At 47.3% G+C, this 20,857-nt stretch overlaps 1 protein-coding gene across 3 annotated transcripts in view; it reads right to left on the reverse strand.

Annotated features, from left to right (window-relative positions):
• Positions 1-256: 256 nt before the first annotated feature.
• The window catches only part of SH3RF2 (SH3 domain containing ring finger 2), a 120,331-nt gene continuing 99,730 nt past the window's right edge, over positions 257-20,857 (reverse strand). For 2 of the 3 annotated variants that reach the window (XM_045823728.1, XM_045823713.1), the window contains 2 exons: positions 19,506-19,855; positions 16,712-17,043 (listed from right to left, as the gene is read on the reverse strand). In XM_045823728.1, coding sequence (XP_045679684.1) covers positions 16,780-17,043; positions 19,506-19,855 — 614 coding nt within the window. In that variant the 3' untranslated portion in view covers positions 16,712-16,779. Of the gene's footprint in view, positions 3,828-16,711; positions 17,044-19,505; positions 19,856-20,857 lie in introns of those variants that run through there. The other variant, XM_045823719.1, reaches the window with a different exon arrangement.

Here is a 20,857-nt window from a genome sequence, read left to right on the forward strand (position 1 = left end):
TCTGTGGAGGAGACTCAGCCCGGCTGGGCGTCTGTCGCTCACCCCTCCTCCCAGGCACCCCCACCGCAACTAAGCAGTTCCCCTCTGACACCCAGTGACTGCCCTCCCAGGCCTCCCTTTTGCACGTCCAGAGCAGCTGCCAGGAACCAAAGCTCTTTGGAAAAATTAAGTGCTCAATGCTGACGTTTAGTCTATGACCAAGTACTCCCCTCTCCAAGTCAGTGACTGAAAAAACCAGGCCCGAGAGACAGCTCCATTACGTGAAAATAAACCTGTTTTATTGTTTCTTACTAAAGCATACATCAGGCTTCACAAGCTTACAGCCTGGGACAACAAGCATTTTTGGCAAAGGAGACTTGAGTAATCTCCCCACGTCCACAGGAGCGACACTTCCTGCGTGGAGAACAGACGGCATTTTACGCACCAGTTTCTGGCCCGTGTGTCTCAGCTGATGTACGAGGTGCAAATGGACCTCTCCAGCAGGGGAGCCGCCCGCCTGTTTTCCCCTTTCCTCCTTCTGATCAGCCTGGGTGGTAAAGAGCACACTTAACACTTCATTAGAGCCACACACCCAGACAAAGAAAACTCTGGGCTTTGAAAGCATTGAGTCTATCACGAATCACGAATCACGAATCACGGAACATAACACAGAGAATTAGCACGGGGATACACTTCTTGGGAATCTGACGCTGGAGAGAAGTCCCAAAAGCAAGGTGGTTTAGGGCCGTGACTCCTGATTGCCTCTAGAACATGTCAAGTCCAAGAATAAAAGGCACTGAACCAAAGTATGTGCCTCCTTCCCAGGAGAAAGGATATTCAACACCAAATATTGAAGCGAGAGACAACTCTGATGTTAAACTTCCCATTTCCTCAGACTTACAGTGAGCTGTCAGCGGCCCAGCTCTGAGAGGTACCCAAGAGTGAAGGCAATGTTCTGTGTGTTTTTCTTCTCACTAGAAAGTTTCATTTGGTTTTCCGAGATGCAGTGTGTGACACGGATCTCTGATGATTCCATGTGGGCAAACGACACCCACACACATGCAACAACAGACATGGCAAAGTAACTCATACACATGACAAATTGCAACACCAGAAACCCAACAAACAAACCCCAGCAAAATTCTTGGCTCTACAGGGGCACAGTCTAAGAAATAAGGTGCCAGGCCTGGAACTCTCTATTTTTTTGGAACAAATATATGAAAAGCCTGGAAGTCCTTAAGTGTCTACAACCCTATAAAATGAATTTTTATATGTTTATATATTTTATATTATCTAAGATTTATTTATATAATAGTCCATAATGACTGACATGTTATACTCTTTTATAAGCAGTATTCGCAAAAATATTTCCTCACAAAGATTCTCTTTTGGTCTATTAAAAACACTGTACTTAAAAAATAAAACAAGCAGAGACGCAAGAAGAGTCTATAGCTTTTTTCTTATATTTCCAATGAGGAGGGAATTTTTCTCCCCTTTCATTTTCTCTTTCCTCTTTTTTTTTTCTTTCCCTAAACAACACACTCTCCTCCCTGCCCCAGCATAGTCATAAGAAGCAACAATCCCAGAAGATAAAACTCAGACTTCATGGTTAGCACACTATTCTGGGGTAAACTTCTGGGCTGACCTCATTCGGATCATTATAACTTATCTTTGCCCTCCTGCCCACCACCTCCATTACCGACATCACCGCCACCACCTCCGCCACCTCTGCCACCTCCACCTCCACCACCTTTTGACCCACGACCATTTGGAAACTATATACTGGAACTGACAGTCCAGAGATGAAAACGTTAGGAAACGAGGGAGCTTTTCTTAACCTTCAGGGTTTGGTTGGGAAGAAATCAGAGTCTTCATTTTGTGTTTTTAAGAAAATATTTGGTTGGTTGGTTAAGCAGGTTCTGAGGAAAAGCTAAGTCTCCATGAAACATTCCACCATAAACCCTGGAAATTTCCCAGACACTTCAAAACCAGCAAGTAAAAAACTAAGAGAGGTGGTTTCCAGTTGCTTTAAATATGAGGTGGGAGTCAGTGTAAAAAGAAAGCCTGAGCAAGAGGGCTCGAAGACAGGGCTATGATTAGCTAGGATGGTGTCCTGGTTTCTGGGGATTAGAAGTTATATTGTTTCTCCCCGTTTCTAGAACTTGCTTTCATTTGGGCGGCTTGCCTTTACTTAACCTGTCCATATATCATCAATTAAAATAATACTCCTTCCAACTGTGACATTCAATGACTTTACCCTGGGAAAAAAATGAAGCCATTAAAACCTATGTATAGTGCGCTGGAAGGCGTCACGGTAGCAACAAGTAGGTTCCAGGATCTGAAGGCAGCATCTCTATATTCATTGCTGCTGAGGCTACTGAGGAGCCAACCAAACCTGAATTCATCTCAGAGGAAATGGAAACAACACTTTAGTCCCAGGGGTTCAGAGAAAAGGGATGACTGACAATTGGCAGCACCGTCACTGACCATGTGTGGGAAGATGTCATCACTGAGTTATCCTTTCTGTGGTCTTCTCATACCTCCTGCTTTCTCACGGACCACTTGGCAGGTAAAGCCAATACTTTGGGGCTTCTTGTTGCTTATTATCGCATTCCCCTGAGGTTAACCGAAAAAGGGGTGTGGTTAAGAAGTCTACGTTACTCATCTCATGAAGGGATGGGTGCTGGCTTCACGTAGAAGAAAAACATTTCTGTAACCACAAAATCGAATCCTTACTCTGCTCAAGGTTTGGCTGATGGTGCTCCTGCTTACATGTAGGTCTGATGACAGCCTGAGGATGCTTCACTGCCAAATTATGATCTTGAACTTGAAAACAACCAGCAGACCCAAATGATGCTGCATTCTTGTCACTGTCTTTGGTAATCAGGGCACATAAAAATGGAATCCTTCTGGATGTCTTAAGTTCATGGAGAAGATCAAAATGTATGGCTCAAAGAGTCTCAGGGTACTTGTGAATTACATTTATCTGTGTTAGCACGGATAATTTAAAACTATACAGTTTTTTTTTTAAAACCAGGGGTAGACTATCTACTAATGACTTGTCCTTTAAGATAGTTTATTTCTGAATAAAAAAGAATGCATTTTTATATCTTTAGACCTGAAATGGCCTCTCTGTAAGCATTGTAGTCTGTGGCATCTCTCTGTAACACTGTGGATTTTTCTTATCTGAGATTCTTTAGGTACCAAGTCCCTGTTTCCTTGACCAGGATGTTCTAACAGAAGCCCTCTGGGTTTGAAGGTGTTGTTGTGGGGTGGGAGGTGACAGAGTGGAGTTGGAATGGAAAAGGATGAGGATGTGGCAGAGGGAATGGGATGCTAGGTCAGGAGTCGGGCAGGGGAGGGGCGAAGGACAGGGACACTGCAGGTGCATGGGCCTGTCTGGCTTGAACAGCCAGAGAACGTTCTGCTCTCTCCTGGACTGCTCTCATTCTGAGCTGGAGAGATAGGCCAGGCACAGAGCTGAAAGGCATTTGATGTCCAGTCATTCACGTGTCAGTTAGGTGCCAAGGTGTGAGAAATTGGCAAGATCCAGTTTGGCTTTGACAACAGAATGAAGTAACCTGAAACAACACATGACATACTTTTGTTTCTCTATCCTGGCCTACCACCCATTGATACTGTGGGTGGAGATGTGTTAGTTCTTTCTCCTATTATCCTTCTGTCTTGGAGGCCAGCCTATTGGTATCCCTATACCATCCCTGATGTCCAGGCAATATCACAGGGTCCATAAACTCTCCATCGAGCAGTTTCCATCCAATCTGGTCACTTGTTCTTGTCAATATCCCCGTTGTTGCTAGCTCCTCCTGGGAAGATTACCAAGGCAGAGTCTGTGAAGGGGAAAAAGAATTTCAGAATCTCTTGTGTGTGAACGCATCCTGAGAAGTTTCTACTTCTTTAAAATTCTTATATAGCTATATAAGAAAGAGAGAATCAAGACAGTAAAATGTTCGTATCTAGGGAGCCTAGCTGGAGGGTATACAGGACTTCTTTGTACTATTTTTAGCAACATTTTCATAAATCTGACATTCTTTCAAAAATAATAAAGTTAAAATCCACAAGCCCCCAGGATTGCTCTGAGGCCTCAAATTTTGATTACCAAATTCAACTTGCATCTCTAGCATCCCTCAGACAATGTAATCAATGTCCTTCCCTTCCTGTCCAGCCCCTGACCCCTTTTCCGGAGGCTGAGCCTGGTCACAGGAGATGCAGCCAGCACCTCGAGTGCACAAGCCCAGGTGAGGGCAGGTGGTTTGAGTGGCTGGAGTTGGCTGCTCCCTATGACTTTGCTGCTAGTGCTTGGCTCCTGGCCCTTTTGAGTGTAAATAAAGCCCCACCTGACCATGCTGAAGCGGGACAGGAGAAACCTAAAATGATGGAAAGTTGGTCCAATAACATTTAGGAAGTCTTGCCATCTAAAAGACCCAGCCTGAGGGTTTTTCCACAAGTGAGTGCCCATGAAACCCCAGTAAAACAGGAAATGAGTAGGAGAGGGTTTTCCATCTTCTGCCCAGCTTCTTTCACGGGAAACCTGATTTCTTTTCTTACCAAAGGCTCTTGCTGATTCAGCAGGCCAGTTTTATCTTCGGGGACACTTGAATGGTGATCACAGCCTCATTCTGGGTGGGGCGGCATTGGACAGTCAGATCTTGCCAGCCACGGGAGACATCAATTTGGGGAGTCTTACCCGAACCCCCAGTCTCCAAAGGCAGCATTGTGACCCGTGGCTCCAGAAACAGGGGCACTGCAAGAGCCCTGAGCCGTCAAGCAGGCAGCTGCATTTGGAATCACGACTGAGCTCCCCCGTGCTCTCAGAGCTTGCAAGTGCCCGTGGAACTGACTCATTGGCTGCCGTGTCCCACTCAGCATGACAGCGAGCAAGAGCTGGCAGAGGCACCAGGTGGCTGCTTTACATTCAGTGGGAGAAGCAGGCCTGAACACAAAGTCTGTGATTATTAGGCTGGCTCCCGCGTCCCCCCACATCAAGAAGTCACACAGGATTTGGAGGTATGCTGTCTTCACTGCACACCACCAAACGCAGACAGGAGTTTCATACCGCTATTGGTGACTTTGAGTCCTTAAAAGGGAAGGCACCTGTGTTAGATGTGCCTAAGCTGGTGCCCGTGCTGATGCTGGGTACAGGCCTTTGGAGGTGGGTCAGCCCATTAAAATTGCAATGGGCCCAGAAGTGGCGGCTTTGAACTGTGCATCAGGCCTGGCTTTAGCAGCTGGAATAATGACCCTTGGAGGCAGAAGGCAAGGTTATTTGAGATTACTACTGCTGGATCCCAAGGGAGTCGCGTGCGGTTTGTTTGCTCTTTTAACTACATTTATTGTGATGTAGCATTTCTGAGTGAGTGCAGAGGCAGGGAAGTAATATGGAAGTAACTGCCACGGGAAGGCTGGCCGCACATGAATCTGACCTTCCAGGTTGTGCTAAATGATGTAGAAAGAACTTCAACTCTGAGATCGACTGACATTTTAATGGGCCCCTGAAAATCCCATCAGTGTGTGAATTTAGTTATGGCTGGTATTGCGCAGTGCTGAGTAGCAGCCCTTGTTAGTGCCAGGTCTACTGGCCAGGGGCTTTCAGATTAGGCAGGTAATAATTCTTTGTTTCCTGAGCACTCAGAAGACAAGTCTATTTGAAATAGAAAACTCAGATGTCTGCAGGAAAGCTCTCCGTCCCATCTTAAATGAGGTGGCAAGTAGTTAGCAGTGCAGACTTGAGTCAGATTGCCTGATTTTATTCCCAAACTCTAATTCTTAACTGTGTGACCCTGAGGAAATTATTTAATTGCTCTAGGCCTTAGTTTCCCTATCTGTAATATGGGGATAGTAACAACATTGACTTTGTATGGTTGTGGTTGAGGTTTTTAAACCAGTCAATGTAAGCTAAGAGCATAGAATAGTGTGTGGCACATAGCAAGGGTCTGTAATTGTTGGCTCACAGGTATTATTATGAATTAAGAGACCTCTTTAAGTCTAATTATTTTGCTCCTGCTTCTTAATTATCTTAATGGAAAACCCTCTAGGTGGATACAGATTATTGAAGTAGTTCCCTGTCATATCCATTACTAGAATTTCTTTTGTCTTAAAAATCTAAGTTTCAGTTTTCTGAATTGAGTTCTTAAAATTTTACATCCTAACCTACAAAATGAGGATAATGCTGTCTCTGTATTTACATGGCTGTCATAGATGGCCTTTATTTTTAAATCTCATTTTATAGATGAGAAAATCAAGACTCAGAGAGGTGAAGTGACTTGCCCAAAGTCACAGAGTGAGTCACACTTCAAATACAACTGAGGTGTTCCAATTCTATAGCCTGGAATCTTCTGTCCTGAAGAAAGGTGGGGGGAAGGGAGGGAGAGGAATAGGGCAGGAAGAAAGAGGAGGAAGGGGAGGAGGAGGACCGGAGAGAGATTCCTAACTAGCAACTAATAAGTATTTTCGAATGAAGAAGTGGCATGCAAATTAAATAAATACATCCTAATAATAACAAACGAGGTGACATTTCATGTCTATGCAGTTCCAAACAACCAGTTTGACTGCTGAAAGAATGACAGATTGCTTTTGACTGGCTGTGTGGGCATTGCTTTAAAGAGCTGTAAGGGCCAGTTGCTTTGTAAGAAGGTGAGTTCTTAAGATCCTGCAGCCCTGGAAAGCTGGTGCCCGAGCCAGGCCCCTTGTTTTAGAGATGGGAATGGGACTGGAGCAAAATGCTTGTGACATCACCCACACGTTCATCCGTCTTAAGAAGGCCCTTCCTGGCAGCGAAAAGAGGATTCATACATCCGCCACTTACGCGTGCAACAGGTATTTATTCGATGGTAAAAAAAGTTTGATTAATAAATGAATTTCTTTGACATGTTGAGCTTTTTCCTGTTCACCTTGCCACGCTGTCTGGTTCCTTCCTAGTTTTCAAATCTTGGTTCAAATGTCACCTCCTTGGAGAACCCTTTCCTGGTGACCCTACCTAATGTAGCTCATACCTCCCACCATTCTGGGTCCCACCACCTTGTTTTCTTTGCAGCATCTGTCACAGAGAAATAATTCTGTGTGTTTAATTCTCTACCATTTGTCGTCCTTCACAAAGGCAGGGACCTTCCTTCCATTTTTCACTGAGGTACCCCAACCACATGGAACAAAACCTGGCACTCAGTAGATGCTCAATCAATATTTGTGAAATGAAAATGAATGAGGTGACATTGATTTCTACCCAGGAAGAAAACATTCTGCTACTTTAATTGGAGATGAAGTGAGAGGTAGGATGTTGGCCAGGAGGCCCTTGGTCATAATGACATGTCCAGCAGTGGTTTGACTAATCAGCGCATGCATTTTCTGAATTACAAACAGTGCCAGGGACATTTAATTTCTGTTAATTGTCACCAAGAAGGAGGGGTTGTTTCTGAAACCAGCTGGAAGCCTGGTGTGTCAGACCAATTTGCAAATCAGAATGGGCATTCCATAAACCTGTCGCCAACCTTGTGAAGCTGCAAGTCCCCAAGAGGGGCAGCACCAGTGTGCACATAGGCTGCACACAGGGTCACAGAGAGCCCTAAACTGGAAATCTTCAACAGGCGAGGAGGTGAGGCCATGGCAGCGACAGCCATAGAGGAAAGACAAGTGAGGGTTATGGTGTAAGTTGCATTTAACAATAACTGTCACATTGCCTCAACCCTGGTGCCATTCACCAGCTTATCTGAAAGGTGCGGAGCACAAAGAAGCTGAGATTCCAGAGTGGGCCCTACTGCTTCCTCACGGTGACCTTAGAGAAGCAATCAGTTCTCTGAGCTGCAGCTGCTTGATCTATTTATATCAGGGACAATAACACTTAACTCATGGGGTTGTTGTGAGGATCAAAGGAGAAAATGCATGAAAATAATAATGATAACTAACCTTACAGAGCATTTTCTTTTTTAAGAAAGATTTTATTTATTTTTAGAGAGAGAGGAACAGAGGTAGAAGAAGAGGGAAAGTAACCTCAATGTGTGGTTGCCTCTTGCACACCCCCAACCAGGCAACCGGCCCACAACCCAGGCATGTGCCCTGACTGGGAGTCAAACCAGCGACCCTTTGGTTTGCAGGCTGGTGCTCAATCCCCTGAGCCATACCAGCCAGGGCACAGTGCATTTTCTATATGCTGAGCACTGTGCTAGTGACTTTATGAACATGATCTCATTTGATCCCCACCAAAGCACTCAAGGAAAACATAATTAGTACCTGCATTTTACAAGCAAGGGAACTAAAGGTTGGGGAGGTTAAATGACTTGCCCATGATGACATGGGAAAGAATTCAGTCACCTGACTCACTGGGCTCTTGACCACCCTGTAACTGCCCCTCTATGGATTACCTCAGTACTTGGCACTTAGTATACATCTAATGAATGGCAGTTACTAAGATTCTGTTTTTGTAGTTAGCATTTCTCTTGCTTACCTGCATTCAAGTCTTTGTCATACCTACAAACTCCTTCAACACCAACCAATTCTAGAGTCTCTTCTGCTCATGGGCATCTGGTCTACCTATCTCCCTTGATCTTCCAATACACCTGTGAAGTGCCTACTATTGTTTCCATTCTTCAGATGAGGAGAGAAAGTCTCAGAGAGGTTAGTTAACTTGGTCCAAGGTCACACAGCCAAGAAATGGTGGGGCCAGGATTTGAATTCAGGGACATGGAGTTCCAGAACCCAGGTGCTTTTCTTTCCACATAACATTTCTCCATGCTACCTATCATCTTTCAGAACCTTTTTCTCCTCAGTGAAGCTCTCCTGACAATCAAAAGCTCCTCGTGGCTCCACTCTCTCACTTCTGCTGCATGATAGAGCTCTTTATTACACTCTCTATTTTTGAATTGTGCCTCCATATCTATTTATTGGTAATAGCTACCACTCATTGAACATGCAACACACCCAGTACCACAATCAGAACAGTACATGCATGATCCCAGTTATTCCTGCCAAGAACTATGTGGTGGAGATTCTGATCTTCATTTGACAGAAAACAGGTTTAGGGAGGCGTTACGACTTTTCCAAGTTTCTTTAGTCATTTGCCAAAGAAAACAGAGCTAGGGACAAAGCTGGGACAAAACCCCAAATGACTGGGTCCCAAACCCCATTATCTTAGCTTATGTTGCTTCTCCATATCTTGTAAAGCTCTGGTAGATTGGGAACTTAGCTACCACCCGAATCCTTGTTGACCGATGCTTTCAAATCTAGTCCTCGGCTGGAGGTCTCCATGATGAAGGACCAAGCTCTCGAACTTGCCAACCTCTAAAAACAACTTAAGCTTAAAAAAGAATTCAGCTCCTAAATAGAATGTGCAAATGGAGTTTTCAGAAATGTGGTTCTGATATCTAAAATTAGCCTTCCCTTCCAAACAGTATCTCCCCTTGACGGACTGTTCTGTTCCTCGTCATGAAAGCTGGCACTACCTGTCGAGCTGTGACTGCCATGTCCTGTTCATGCAATGCTCTTCTCTAGCTCTCCTTGACAGAGAGGTGAAACATCACTCCCCGAGGAACTGGGGGCCTGGGCATAGGAAGGCATTTGGGTGTAGTGCTCTGAAGGTGATCTTTATTTGATTCCTCTTTGGTCCTCCAGGCATTTTCACTGCCTCCTTGTGTTTTGACTCCAGCTTGCTTTTGCTTATTTGTGAGGGTCTCTGGAAAGAAAATAGCTCTCACCATCCTCTTGGATGGTATGGGGGGTTGTTTTCCTGGGAAGGACATTAGGATGCTCTAGCCTCCAGGACACAAACTCGATAGCAAACTCTGACACTGCAAATGGCCTTCATCAAGCCAGTTGGTCACGCTAGCACTGATTCTAACACCATTAGCTGAGGACACACAGAATGGCCTTTGCAGATGCCTTTTGCCATTTTCCCTGGGTCCTGGCTGGCATCCCTTTAGTCTTTATCAGGCTGCAGCTCTTGCCCATCCAGCAGTGACCCTATTTGCATAATTAGCTCACATTTGTGGGTATGTATTTACCCCCTAAAGCAATTGCCTTTGAACTTTGGATAAATACCAGCATGGAACACTGGGAAATGTCAGCTCTTGAGCCTTTTTGTTTCCACAGAGAGGATGAAAGTCAGGGTCATTTTGGAAATTGTATCTTCTTCTGCTCTGTATCATGTAGAGTGAGGACAGGCAAAATCAGAAATGACCTCATGAAAAGGAAGTGATCTAGGGAATGCAAAATATGCACAATGTTCATTGTTTTGACATCAATGATCCAGAACCACATTGTAAGCTGTGGTTCTTTTTTCAATTTGCTTCACTGTGTCTGGCTGCCCTTGCAGCAGGGGTGGAGTTGCTTTTTGGATTTCTCTGCATAGAACACTCTGTTACCTGCCCTCCCATCCCTGCCTCCAGACCCTTGTAGTTTTCCTGGAGGGCTTGACCCTCTGAGTTAAACCATCTCCCAACCCCATCTCCATTTTCACACCTGTGGTCTCAGCATTATACGCCCACTTGTCCATCTTCTCAACTCAACTATGTTACATGCTTATAGTTGCCATTGAAGAAGAGGGACATGCTGAAATAAGATTAAAGTTTGGGCTTAGAGCCCTGGGTTCTAGTCCTTGTTGCCTTGGACTGGTCACTTGACCTCTGAGCCTTAATTCTCATTCTACAATGGGATTACAGCAGTACTTCTCCTCGGTGGGTTGGTAGGATTTGATGGAATAATGTGTGTGTAAAGTGCTTGGCACATAGTAGGTGCTCAATCAATGGTGGCAATTATTGCTGAATGAAGGGTTAGAGGTACTTTTAAAAAAATTCTCCCTTCCATCTCCTACTACTCGTGTGACCTTACACAAGGCATCGACACCTTCTCAGTCTCAGTTTTTTTATCTGTTGTCCGGAGACAAAAAAAATTTCCCTGCATACTTCACAACATTCTTATGAGAATTTGTCAGTAGCAGCGGCTGCAGTAGCAGCAGCAGCAGCAGCAGCAGCACCAACAGCAAGATCTGTTTGAGTTGCAGATTCTGGGGAGTTGCTTCTGGTTTCTGCAATCAGCTACCCAGAGGTGCCAGGCGAGGCTCAGAGGAGAGCTGCCAGGAACACCCTGTACTCAAACTATCTGGGCACAGCCCCAACCCGCATTTTCTCTATTCAGGAGCAGCAAGATCTCCCCAAACAGCTGTACTTGGAAGAATTCTTGTAAAAATCCCTCTAAACTAGAACTTATCAAAACCAGACATGCTGGTGCAGCAAAATCTCAAGTCCCAGCAATGAATCAAAGGCTCAGAATCCCAGTGATGGAAGCCAGATGGGAGTTCGGGTATTTAGGAGGGGTATCTAAGGCCTCGGGTGGCAATACTTGCTTTGACTAGTGTGTGCCCAGTACCACTCTGGGCTGCAGTGAAGATCCCATATGGCATCCATGGGGGAAACTTGTAAGGGAGTGGTAAGCATGGAGTTTAGGACAGTGGTTGGGAGGCAAGTGGCGAGGATGGATAGAAAGGGTGAGAGGCACATAGTAGGCTTCAATGGTATTGATGACTATTATTTTTTAAAAAGCTGAGGTATTAGGTGTGTAGTTGTTTTACGATCCTATATATATAAATATATATGATGTTTAAGTTAAAAAGGGTGAAAAGCAGAAAGGGATCCTCGAATGCAGAAAAAATTAATGAGAAACCGCACTTGTTGAGGTCCACATGTACTTCATCTATCCTGTTAGCCACTGTTTCTCCATTGCCTCTCACAGAGCCTGGTCCAGCATGGGTGATGCATGACTGTTGTGGGGTGGGTGGATGGGTGGGTGGGTGGATGCTGGGTGGAGTTGTAACATTCCTTCACGCCCTCCATCCCCATCATCTCATCTTTGATCCCACCTCTGCAGCACTGTATTTGTCAAAGTGTAGGCCAGTGGGCAGAAGGGCTTCCTGGGAACACTTTGTTCTGTTCTGGTCTAGGGCACAACACTGTGACCTGGCAAACAGATGGCTCGGGCATTTACCATTGCTGCATTTCAAGCAAACATCCAGGCAAGATTGATTCTCAATGACTCCAACCTGCTGCAAGGATCTTTGGAATTAACTCCTCTGATCTGGTCCCGCCTGCCAAACATATTCCCGCAGTGACTGTCTTTCATGATCACCTGAGGGGCTGTTGGAAGCGCAAACACTCCCTTCTCTTAGCCAACGGAAGAACGGGGGTCTCTATTCTCAGACATAAACAGGGGAATTATCAGTAGCAGCAGCTGCTGGCCCCAGGAAAGCCCTGCTTGCTAAGCACTGTCTCCCACCTGGAGATACTCGCTGGGCCTTGGCCGTGCTGCCTGCCCACAGCTGCGTTCTTCCCAGGCCGGAGGCCATGGGGCTCACGGGTGTGTACGTAGATGGGTGAGAGGACGAGGATGGATGCCTGCTCATCTCATTGCAACAAATGACTCCCATACCTGCCAAACCGATGTCAGAGGAGCTGGGAGGCTGAAGGACATTGTTTATGGCTGCGAAAGTATCAGCCGAGAAAGGTACACAGGCCAACAGAGAACTGCCCACCCTCCAAGTCAGCTCCTTTCCTAAGCCAAGGGGGGCCTGATGAAGGTAATTGTCAAGGGCTGGATGGTGGCAGGGTGGGGGGTGGGAAGAGTGCTGACGTTGATGGCAGTGTTCTCAGCCTCTGAGGGACTCTCTGGACCTTATTCTTTACAATAGTGTAACAGTCAGGAAATTTAACCCGTAAGGCATAGGCTCTAGCCAATCAGAATGAAGAAGGGCTTTATTACCCGAGGTCTCAGCTGCACCTGGCCTTAGCTCTAGGTTGGTAGAGTGATGGGAAGGGCCTGGAGGAGGGGCCAGGGTATCGAAATGGGGAGAGACACTGGGGGGCTCAGAGCAACCATGATTTACCTATCAGTATGGGCCTGTTTTAATATATTAACAGCCAGCGTGGCCGTACTCCTGCCGAATGTTAGCTCTGGTATGAAATATGAGAACTACTTGAGAGCTTGTTGAAAACACTGATGCCGGGTTCCCCCATCAAAACTACAAACCACATGCTCTAGGGCCCAGGTGAGGCCCACTACACTTCTGAGACCTGGATCAGCTGATCTCTATGGAGCCAGCTCTACCTTTCAAGGTGTTTCAGATGACTCTGAGAGATGAAGTCAGGCACACAAGTCTCTAAGGGAATGTGCTCAATTCAGGTGCAGGCCGTGTAACTGAGTGGAGCCCAGGCATATCTATGTAACTGAAGCTGCCTTGACCCTGACCTAGCCTCCCCTGGATTGCCGAGCAATGTCACTCAGGCCTAGTGTGCACAGACCTTCTGAATTTTCAAGAGAAGTTGGGAGAAGTTCAAGAGAAGTCAGTGAGCCACGTATTGTGTCTTGCATCTCACTGAGTCACAGGTAGGGCATTGCTTTAAACTCTTCTGGCTCCAAAGGCCCTGTCTATGGAATGGTGAAGGGTAGAGGGGGTGTACTTTGTCCCACACAAGGAGGGACGGAGACAAACCCTAAGTGAGGGTCATGATGCTTTTCCTCCAGTATGGACCCCAGAGTCTGCCCTCAGCTGTTGTACCCTCCTTCACGTTGCAGACGTTCCCCGGCCCGCCCCCATCAGAGCTCATGCTCAGCAGCTTTCCGAGCACTGAGGTGCCAGGTCTGGTCACAGGGTGAAGGGGCACCCTGCCTGGGACTCTGAGTCTCAGCTGGGTGGGGATCGGACTCTACAGGATGGGGTATTTGGCTTCAGACATGAGGTGCTAGGGTTCTTCCTGGGATCCCCGGAATGTTCCACAAAGGAGTGGAACATTCCTAAGAGAGCTTGTCTGGATCTCTCCATTGAAACCCAATTACTCAATGGTTCCTCCCCTTGTTGGGACACCCTTTCTGCTATCCCTTTCTCTATTTGACTCTTATTTGTCCTCCAGTACTCAGCTTGGAATCAGGGGCGTCAGACTCATTTTCACCAGGGGCCACACCAGCCTCGCAGTTGCCTTTAAAGGGCCAAATGTGATTTTAGGACTGTGTAAATGTAACTGCTCCTTAACTAGGGGCAACAAGCTCAGAACTGCTGCCAGGTAGAAACAAGGTGCTGGGCGGATAAAACAAGGTGGAGGGTTAGATTTGGCCCACGGGTCTTGTGATCGCCTCCTGTGGCTTAGATTGTGCTATGACTTCCACAACTAGGCTACACTGGTCTCCTTTGAACACCCATGGCCCTGGGTGTGCCCTGATTTTAGACTTTCTCACCTGGAATTTCAATGGCTTGCTTCCTTGAAACATTCAAGTTTAACCTTTGCTAGGTGTTCACTCTGTGCCAGGATGGTTTAAGTCACCTCATAATATATCATCTTAGGTAATCCTCACAAGAGCCCAGTGAGGTTGGCACTATTATCTTTTCTGTTTAAGAAAGGAAGGCTCAGAGCGGTTAAGCAAGTTGCTCACCATCACATGGCTACGGGGGTGGGGTGGGGTAAATGAGGACGTGCACCCAGTGGGTGTGCAGCAGAGTTTCCATTTGTAACTCCAGCACCAGGCCGGCTCTGTGCACTCGGATGTCAGCATCCTGGGTTCCTACAGCAGAGTCCCCAAGGTGGGCTTTAAGTGAGGTGGCTTGAACTCAGGGGTATGGGCAGCGATCAAACTCGCTCTGCCACTATTGGTGGTTACTCTTCAGGCCTCAGTATACTCGGCTCTGTAATGGGGACAGTTATTCCTGCCTTACAAGGTCATGGGGGAAATCATTGTGGTGCCTGATACGTAGGCAACGTCTGAAACGTGTTGGTAGGATACGTGACTGGATGCACCAGTGAGTTCAACTTCTCCTTGGAAACAACACATTCTTTCCCCTTTTGAGTCCTCATGAAGCTCCACAGAGATGGGATTTTGTTTGACGCTGGATGTGAGTGCAGAGGTCGGATGGGTGGGGGTGGCCAGCCTTTGGGGTTGCTTACAGCTCTCGAAGAGGTAACTCGACAGAGATGAGGGACAACGGGAAGAATATTCTGTTTCATTTAGAAGGCATGGATCACGTCTCATCATAACCAAACAACCTGCTCATCGGCCCAATGCTTAAAAATGAACTGTATCCATTGCTACTGTCATACACCTGCCACTCTGTGTGTAGAATAGGTTGCTAAACTCATCAAGGGTGCTTTTTCTGGGTAAAGATGAGGCACAGGAACTCCTACTTTGACAAATCATACCATGTCTCGTGTTCTTGTGGCTTTTCCACATTTTGCCACGTGGATTATTTAGCTCAATGAGATCTGGAGTTGGCCATGCAGATTTTGCGGCACAGACACGGGTCAGACAAAGGTCTGACGTATGTGCACTGTTCCTTGGCAGCACTGTGGTTTTGTTTCTGTCTTATTAAGGCCTGGAAAAATCTGTGGACAATTCTCTTGGTCAAGTGTGGGTGGGTGTGTAAAATACGTATGTCTTTATCTCGAGGTCTTGAAGAACTGGACATTCTTCAAGAAGGGGAAAGTTCTAATCAGACCTGCCTTTTTAAAATGGTATCCAGCCTTAGCAGCAAATGGCATTTATGCACTGAAATGTCCATATTGATGGACATGCAGGAAATGTGAGATCACAGTGATTAAGTTGAATGAGAGTGGATGGGTTGTCTCGCAGCGTTGCCTCAGCTCACTGGGATGCCCTCTTGCCCCTGTTTACAAAGCTCTGTCCGGGTGGTCCCGCTCACTGCAGCCCTTTCTTGGAGGGGTCACCTAGTCTGGCAGGCTCTGTCCTTTTTCCTTGCCACCCTACTCCCACCCCGTTAGAAATGTCAAGGCTAATCTCTCCTCTTTGATCTTCTTTCCCTGCTGTCTGTCTCTCCAGTATTTTCCCCACCCTCCTTGTCCTTCTCTTCCTCTCCAGCCTCCTCTGCCCAGTCCCTGTGAGGGCAGCTTTCCTCTAGGAAGTGCCTCCAGCCCAGCCGTGGGCTGGCATCTACTCACTGACACTGCTGTCTTGTCCTTCAATTGGTGAAACAGCTAGTCTGCCCCAAGCCAGAGGAAAGCAGAGGAAGTAAAGAACATTGCAAAGCAAACAGGGCCTCTATCTGAACCCAACCCCCTTACAAGCCCTGTGTGGGGGACACACCACAGCCGCGTGGCTCCTGCTTCCCTCACACGTAAGATTAAATGTGGGAGAACGGACTGAAAAGCTTAGAGTGTGATGGCCTTTGGATACTCAGTAGTCAGCTTCCTCTCCGACCTTCTTGTTTGGAGCAAGGCCCCTGGTTTTAGAGGGTTTCAGAGTATTCAAAGCATCCATCTCACACCCTTCCCCGAAAGTCTCCCTCTGCCACCAGGATTCGGACTCTTTGGAGGGACCAGCTACAGTGGCTACTTGTGGCCATTGCACAGGCCCCAGAAGGGGACAGAGCCATTCTAATGCTTGTTGAGAACATGGTGATGAGGTTCAAGGAGGAATGCCAACATTCCCAACCTGGGGGCACCCCGGGGGCACCCTGGATGAAGCCCCTGTTCAGGACACCATAGAAATTGTACGCAGAGCACAGGACAAGAGGCCACGCACTCCAGGCCAGGAGCAGGGTGGGCAGGATGGTCTCCCACTCCTTGGTCCGAGCAGTGGGCCTTGCCATGTCGGGTCATTATTTTGGAAAGCGTCCCCATCTCTGCTCCCACCCAGGGCAGGAACCCCTGCTCCCATCTTTCCTTTGGTAAAGTGGGTAAAATGGGCAGAACAAGGGCCCAGGCTCCAGTACCCAAAGAATGGCAGCACACCCTCAGTGGAGGCAGACTGTATTTAAATGCAATTCACCTCTTTGGGGTTTAGGAAGAGCCACCTGTAGACTCATTTGCTGGGAAACACGGTCTGTGCGGCTGAGGCAGCGGACGCTGGGGCCACGGTCTTGCCGAAGGCTGACTTCTGCCGGGAGTCCGTCTGCTGTCCCGAATGGCAGCCGCTTCGGTGGGCGAATAGGATGGTCATGTCTGCGCCCAGCGGGGTGGCTTCTGGCGGGGATCCCTTGGGGGTGGCTGGCTGGTCAGGCTTCCCAGAGGTGCTGTGTTTGCTGGGAGGAGGGCTGTAATTCTGAAATCTCACGGTTTTGACTTGCTGCAAGAGAAAGAAGAGCAAAGGGACACAGGTGAGGTGGCAGATGTGCTGTCCCCTGGGACTTGGTTCAGGCTGTTTCTCCACACTGGTCCCTACTTGAAAGCCTCATGCACATGTTCACTCAGGAAATATTTGTGTCACTATGCGTCACGCCCCCTGTTAGGAGCTGTGAGTCCAAGAGTGAATAAAACTGTCCTCAACAAAAAGACAATTAGAATAACAAGTGCCATGAAGGGGGGAGTACAGATGTCAAATGCAGAACAGTATGGAGCTAAAGCTGAAAGGGGGAGTGGAAATCAGGGAAGGCTTCCTAGAAGCAGAGCTATTTAAAGTGAGAAATGAAGATCAATTACGAATTATCTAGAAGAAATCTGGTAGGCCTACCTGAGAAAGGGGCTGAGGCAAGAGGGTAGGCTCTAGTCTAGAGAATATAAGTTCACCTTTCCTCTCTCTTCTCCATCTCCCACGGAGGCCCGTCTCAGGGCTGCCCGTCCCTGAGGCCTCCCCTGCGGGGCCCGTGCAGGGAGCCTGCAGACTGGCCTGACAAGTCCTCAGAGCGGAGTTCGCAAACTGGACACCTGCTGGCTGAGTTTAGTCTGTGGGATGTTGGAGAGTTTCAGTTGCTAACACATAAAAATCGGGAGATTGCATATTAAAATCCATCTTTCATGCATCTCTTAAAAAATCAGAGATCTGGCCCTGGTCAGGAGGCTCATTTGGTTGGAGCATCATCCTGTAAACTGAAAGGTCACAGGTTCAATTCCCAGTCAGCGCACATGCCTAGGTTGCAGGTTTGATCCCAGTCGTGGTGTGTATGATAGGCAACTGATTGATGTTTCTCTCTCACATCAACATTTCTCTCTCCATTCCGCTCTCTTTTAAAAAAAACCAACAAAAAGCATATCTTTGGGTGAAGATTTAAAAAAAAATCAGAGATCTGGCACACTGGGCCTGCTCCCCACTTTGGCAACAGCTGGCTGGAGGTGATTAGCCGTTCTTTCTCTCTCTCCGAGTGGGAGATATGGCTGCGTTTGTGCAAGTACCACTCCTCCCTTCCACCTCTGCCAGCCTGTCATCCACCTCCCTGGTGTCCACGGCTACCAGCTTTCATCAGTCTCTCTCTTAAGGCGTAAGAAGGTGTGCAGTGGTACTGCTTAGGAATGATTCTTTCCTGTGAAATTTGATCCTGATGTCCCCCACGGAGGCTACAAGTTTCTTCATACTTTTGACCTTCACCATGTGTAGCAGAGGCCTGCGCATTTACTGAACGTGTACCGCTTGAAGGCTGTCTCTAATAGCCTGCGAGAATGAGCAACTGGGGCCTGAGAAGTTTCGAATTATCTGAAAACTATAATTCACGAAAAGAAAACTCCTGATGTTTCTATCAGTCAGTGCTAACTTTTCCCAAATGCCTTTCGCTACAAGCTTACAGCTGAGGCTCAAGAGCATGAGTTTTGTTTTAGATTTGGACTCAACCCTAGACACTCTGGGTGTCAGCTGTGTGCCTTGGGTAATGTACTTTAACTCTTTAAGCCTCTGCTTCCTCGTTTAAAATGAGGATGACAAAAAGACCACCTACTTCAGAGGGTTGTTGTGAGGCTTAAATGAGACAGAACATGGGAAGTACTCAGTGCAGTGCCAGCCTGGTCATTAGCATTCAGCAAGTGTGCACGAGAGCAGGAAGCCACATCGCCTTTCCATTTAAGGCGGAGTGGGACGTGGTGGTGATGTGATGTTCACTAAACTAAAAGATAAGCATTGCCTAATTTGTTAATGTCATCTCCTCCATCCACCGTCCCTCCTGCCTCAAGGATATTACCGAGAACATAAGCATTTTACAAAATCTCTTATGTCTACTCACGGGAAAAGGCCTGAAGCAGAAGTTAACAGATCTGACCTCTGCACAGAGGTCACAATGACAGTTGTTGGAATTGTCATAATTCAGTGTTACCTTCCTGTGTCACTTCAGTTCTCTCTGTCTCATAATTATTCTACACTGTGAATAATTATGTACCAAGCCCTCTGTAAGTGCCGTACACATCTTTTCTCACTTAAACTCCAATGTAGCCCTCTGAGACTGTTAGTATTCTTACCATCATTTTACAGATTAGGCAAAAAAAAAAAAAATCTCAGGAAGGTGAAGTGTTTTGGCCAAAGTCATCAGCTAGCAAGCAGCAGAGCTGGAATTCAAATCCAGATTTGTCTGACGGCAAAGCCATGTTTCTTCCAAGCCACCCTGGGCCTCGAAAGAAAAATGTATGAAGTATTTGGGAAGCGTACGAGGAGACTGGGCAATGCATCCAGCGAGACGTGAGGATGTGGAGGGGGCTGTGTGTGAGGATCTGGTGAGGCTGTCATTTTGATTCCTCGTCCACTACAACAAAAATCTCAGGAGCTGGGACACTGGGCCGCGGTGGCAGGGTCTGAAGGGTCATGCCCCCCAAAGGTTACCTCCCTCCTACCTTTTCACTGCCATTTCTGGAGTTCTCTGGTTTCACCAGGATCGATGGTGGCGCGGATGCAGGCGGTTTGGGTGGAGGCTCACTCTTGACGGGGATTTCCTTGCCTTCCATGATGATGGAGCTGGCTGCCGAGTGGATCCTGGTGTCGCTGCCCCTGCTGACACACGTGAGGGCGGGCTCCCCCATGGGAACCGGCTTGGGTCCCATCTCCGCCAAAGGTGCGGAGGCGACCATCTGTGACTGATGGAACTGGAACTGCTGAGGCCGTACGACCATGGTGGGACTGCGTCTAAGGGAGCCCACCACAAGGGTGGGGATCCCCGACTGGACAGGTCTCTGCAGGGAGCCATCTGGGAATCACATGACAGAGCTATCAGCACCAGGGTGGGGGCCTGCCGCAGGCTGGGGGGTGGGGCTGCATGAGCAGTGTGTCCTGATATCCCAGAATAGTCACTGGTAAGTGCTTTCTATGTCTGACTGCGCGCGAATTCTCTCAGGGTCTTTCAAAGGTGACCTTATTCTTTTTTTAGTACTGTTCGCTGATGCTGGCAGCAAGTAACTGGCTAGATGAATGTTGGGGGGCAGGTGCCGGAAGGTAAGTTACTTCCACTTGCTCTCTCTCTCTCTCTTTCTGTCTCTTTCTCTGTCTCTCTCTCTCACACACACATTCCTACTTTCTCCCTCCAGACCTTTAAGAAGGAAAATGAAGAAGACAGACCTAGAGTCAGCTTCACAGTGAGCAGCAGACATAGACATGCAGACCAAAGAGGACACAAAAGCCAGAGCATGAAAGAAACAGAGAAGAGAAACTGAGAAGCACGAGAGAGAGTTAACTGAGATGGATGAGAGGGAGGGAGAAAGGGAGGGGAGGAGAGGACTCTGACCAGCTACTTCAAGAAAATTCCAAAAACAGCTTTAGATATATGGTGGTGGGTTAGTTGGGGGCTTCAGGGAGGAAGTGGGAATGGGATATTGAGTGTGTGTGTGTGTGTGTGTGTGTGTGTGTGTGTGTGTGTCCTGGCCAGGTGGCTCAATTGGTTGGAGCGTCATCCCATCAACCAAAAGGTTGCAGGTTTGATTCCCGGTCAGGGCACATACCTAGGTTGTGTGTTCAGTCCTGGGTCAGGGTACATGTGGGAGGCAGTCAATAGATGTTTCTCTCTCACATTGACGTTTCTCTCTCTCTCTCTCTCTCTTTCTCTCTCTCTCTCTCTCTCTCTAAACAGTAAAAAACATATCCTTGAGTGGAGATTAAAAAAAAGAAAGGGAGAGAGAGATTGTGTGCTAGGCAGAAGTGACACCAGGTAGAAGCCAGCTTGGAAAGGTTACTCCTGAGTTGGGGCTGTGTGTGG

The sequence above is a fragment of the Phyllostomus hastatus genome, unplaced genomic scaffold (assembly GCF_019186645.2).
Source record: "Phyllostomus hastatus isolate PE091 unplaced genomic scaffold, TTU_PhHast_1.1 phas_contig_150, whole genome shotgun sequence".
Classification (NCBI taxonomy): Eukaryota; Metazoa; Chordata; class Mammalia; order Chiroptera; family Phyllostomidae; genus Phyllostomus; species Phyllostomus hastatus.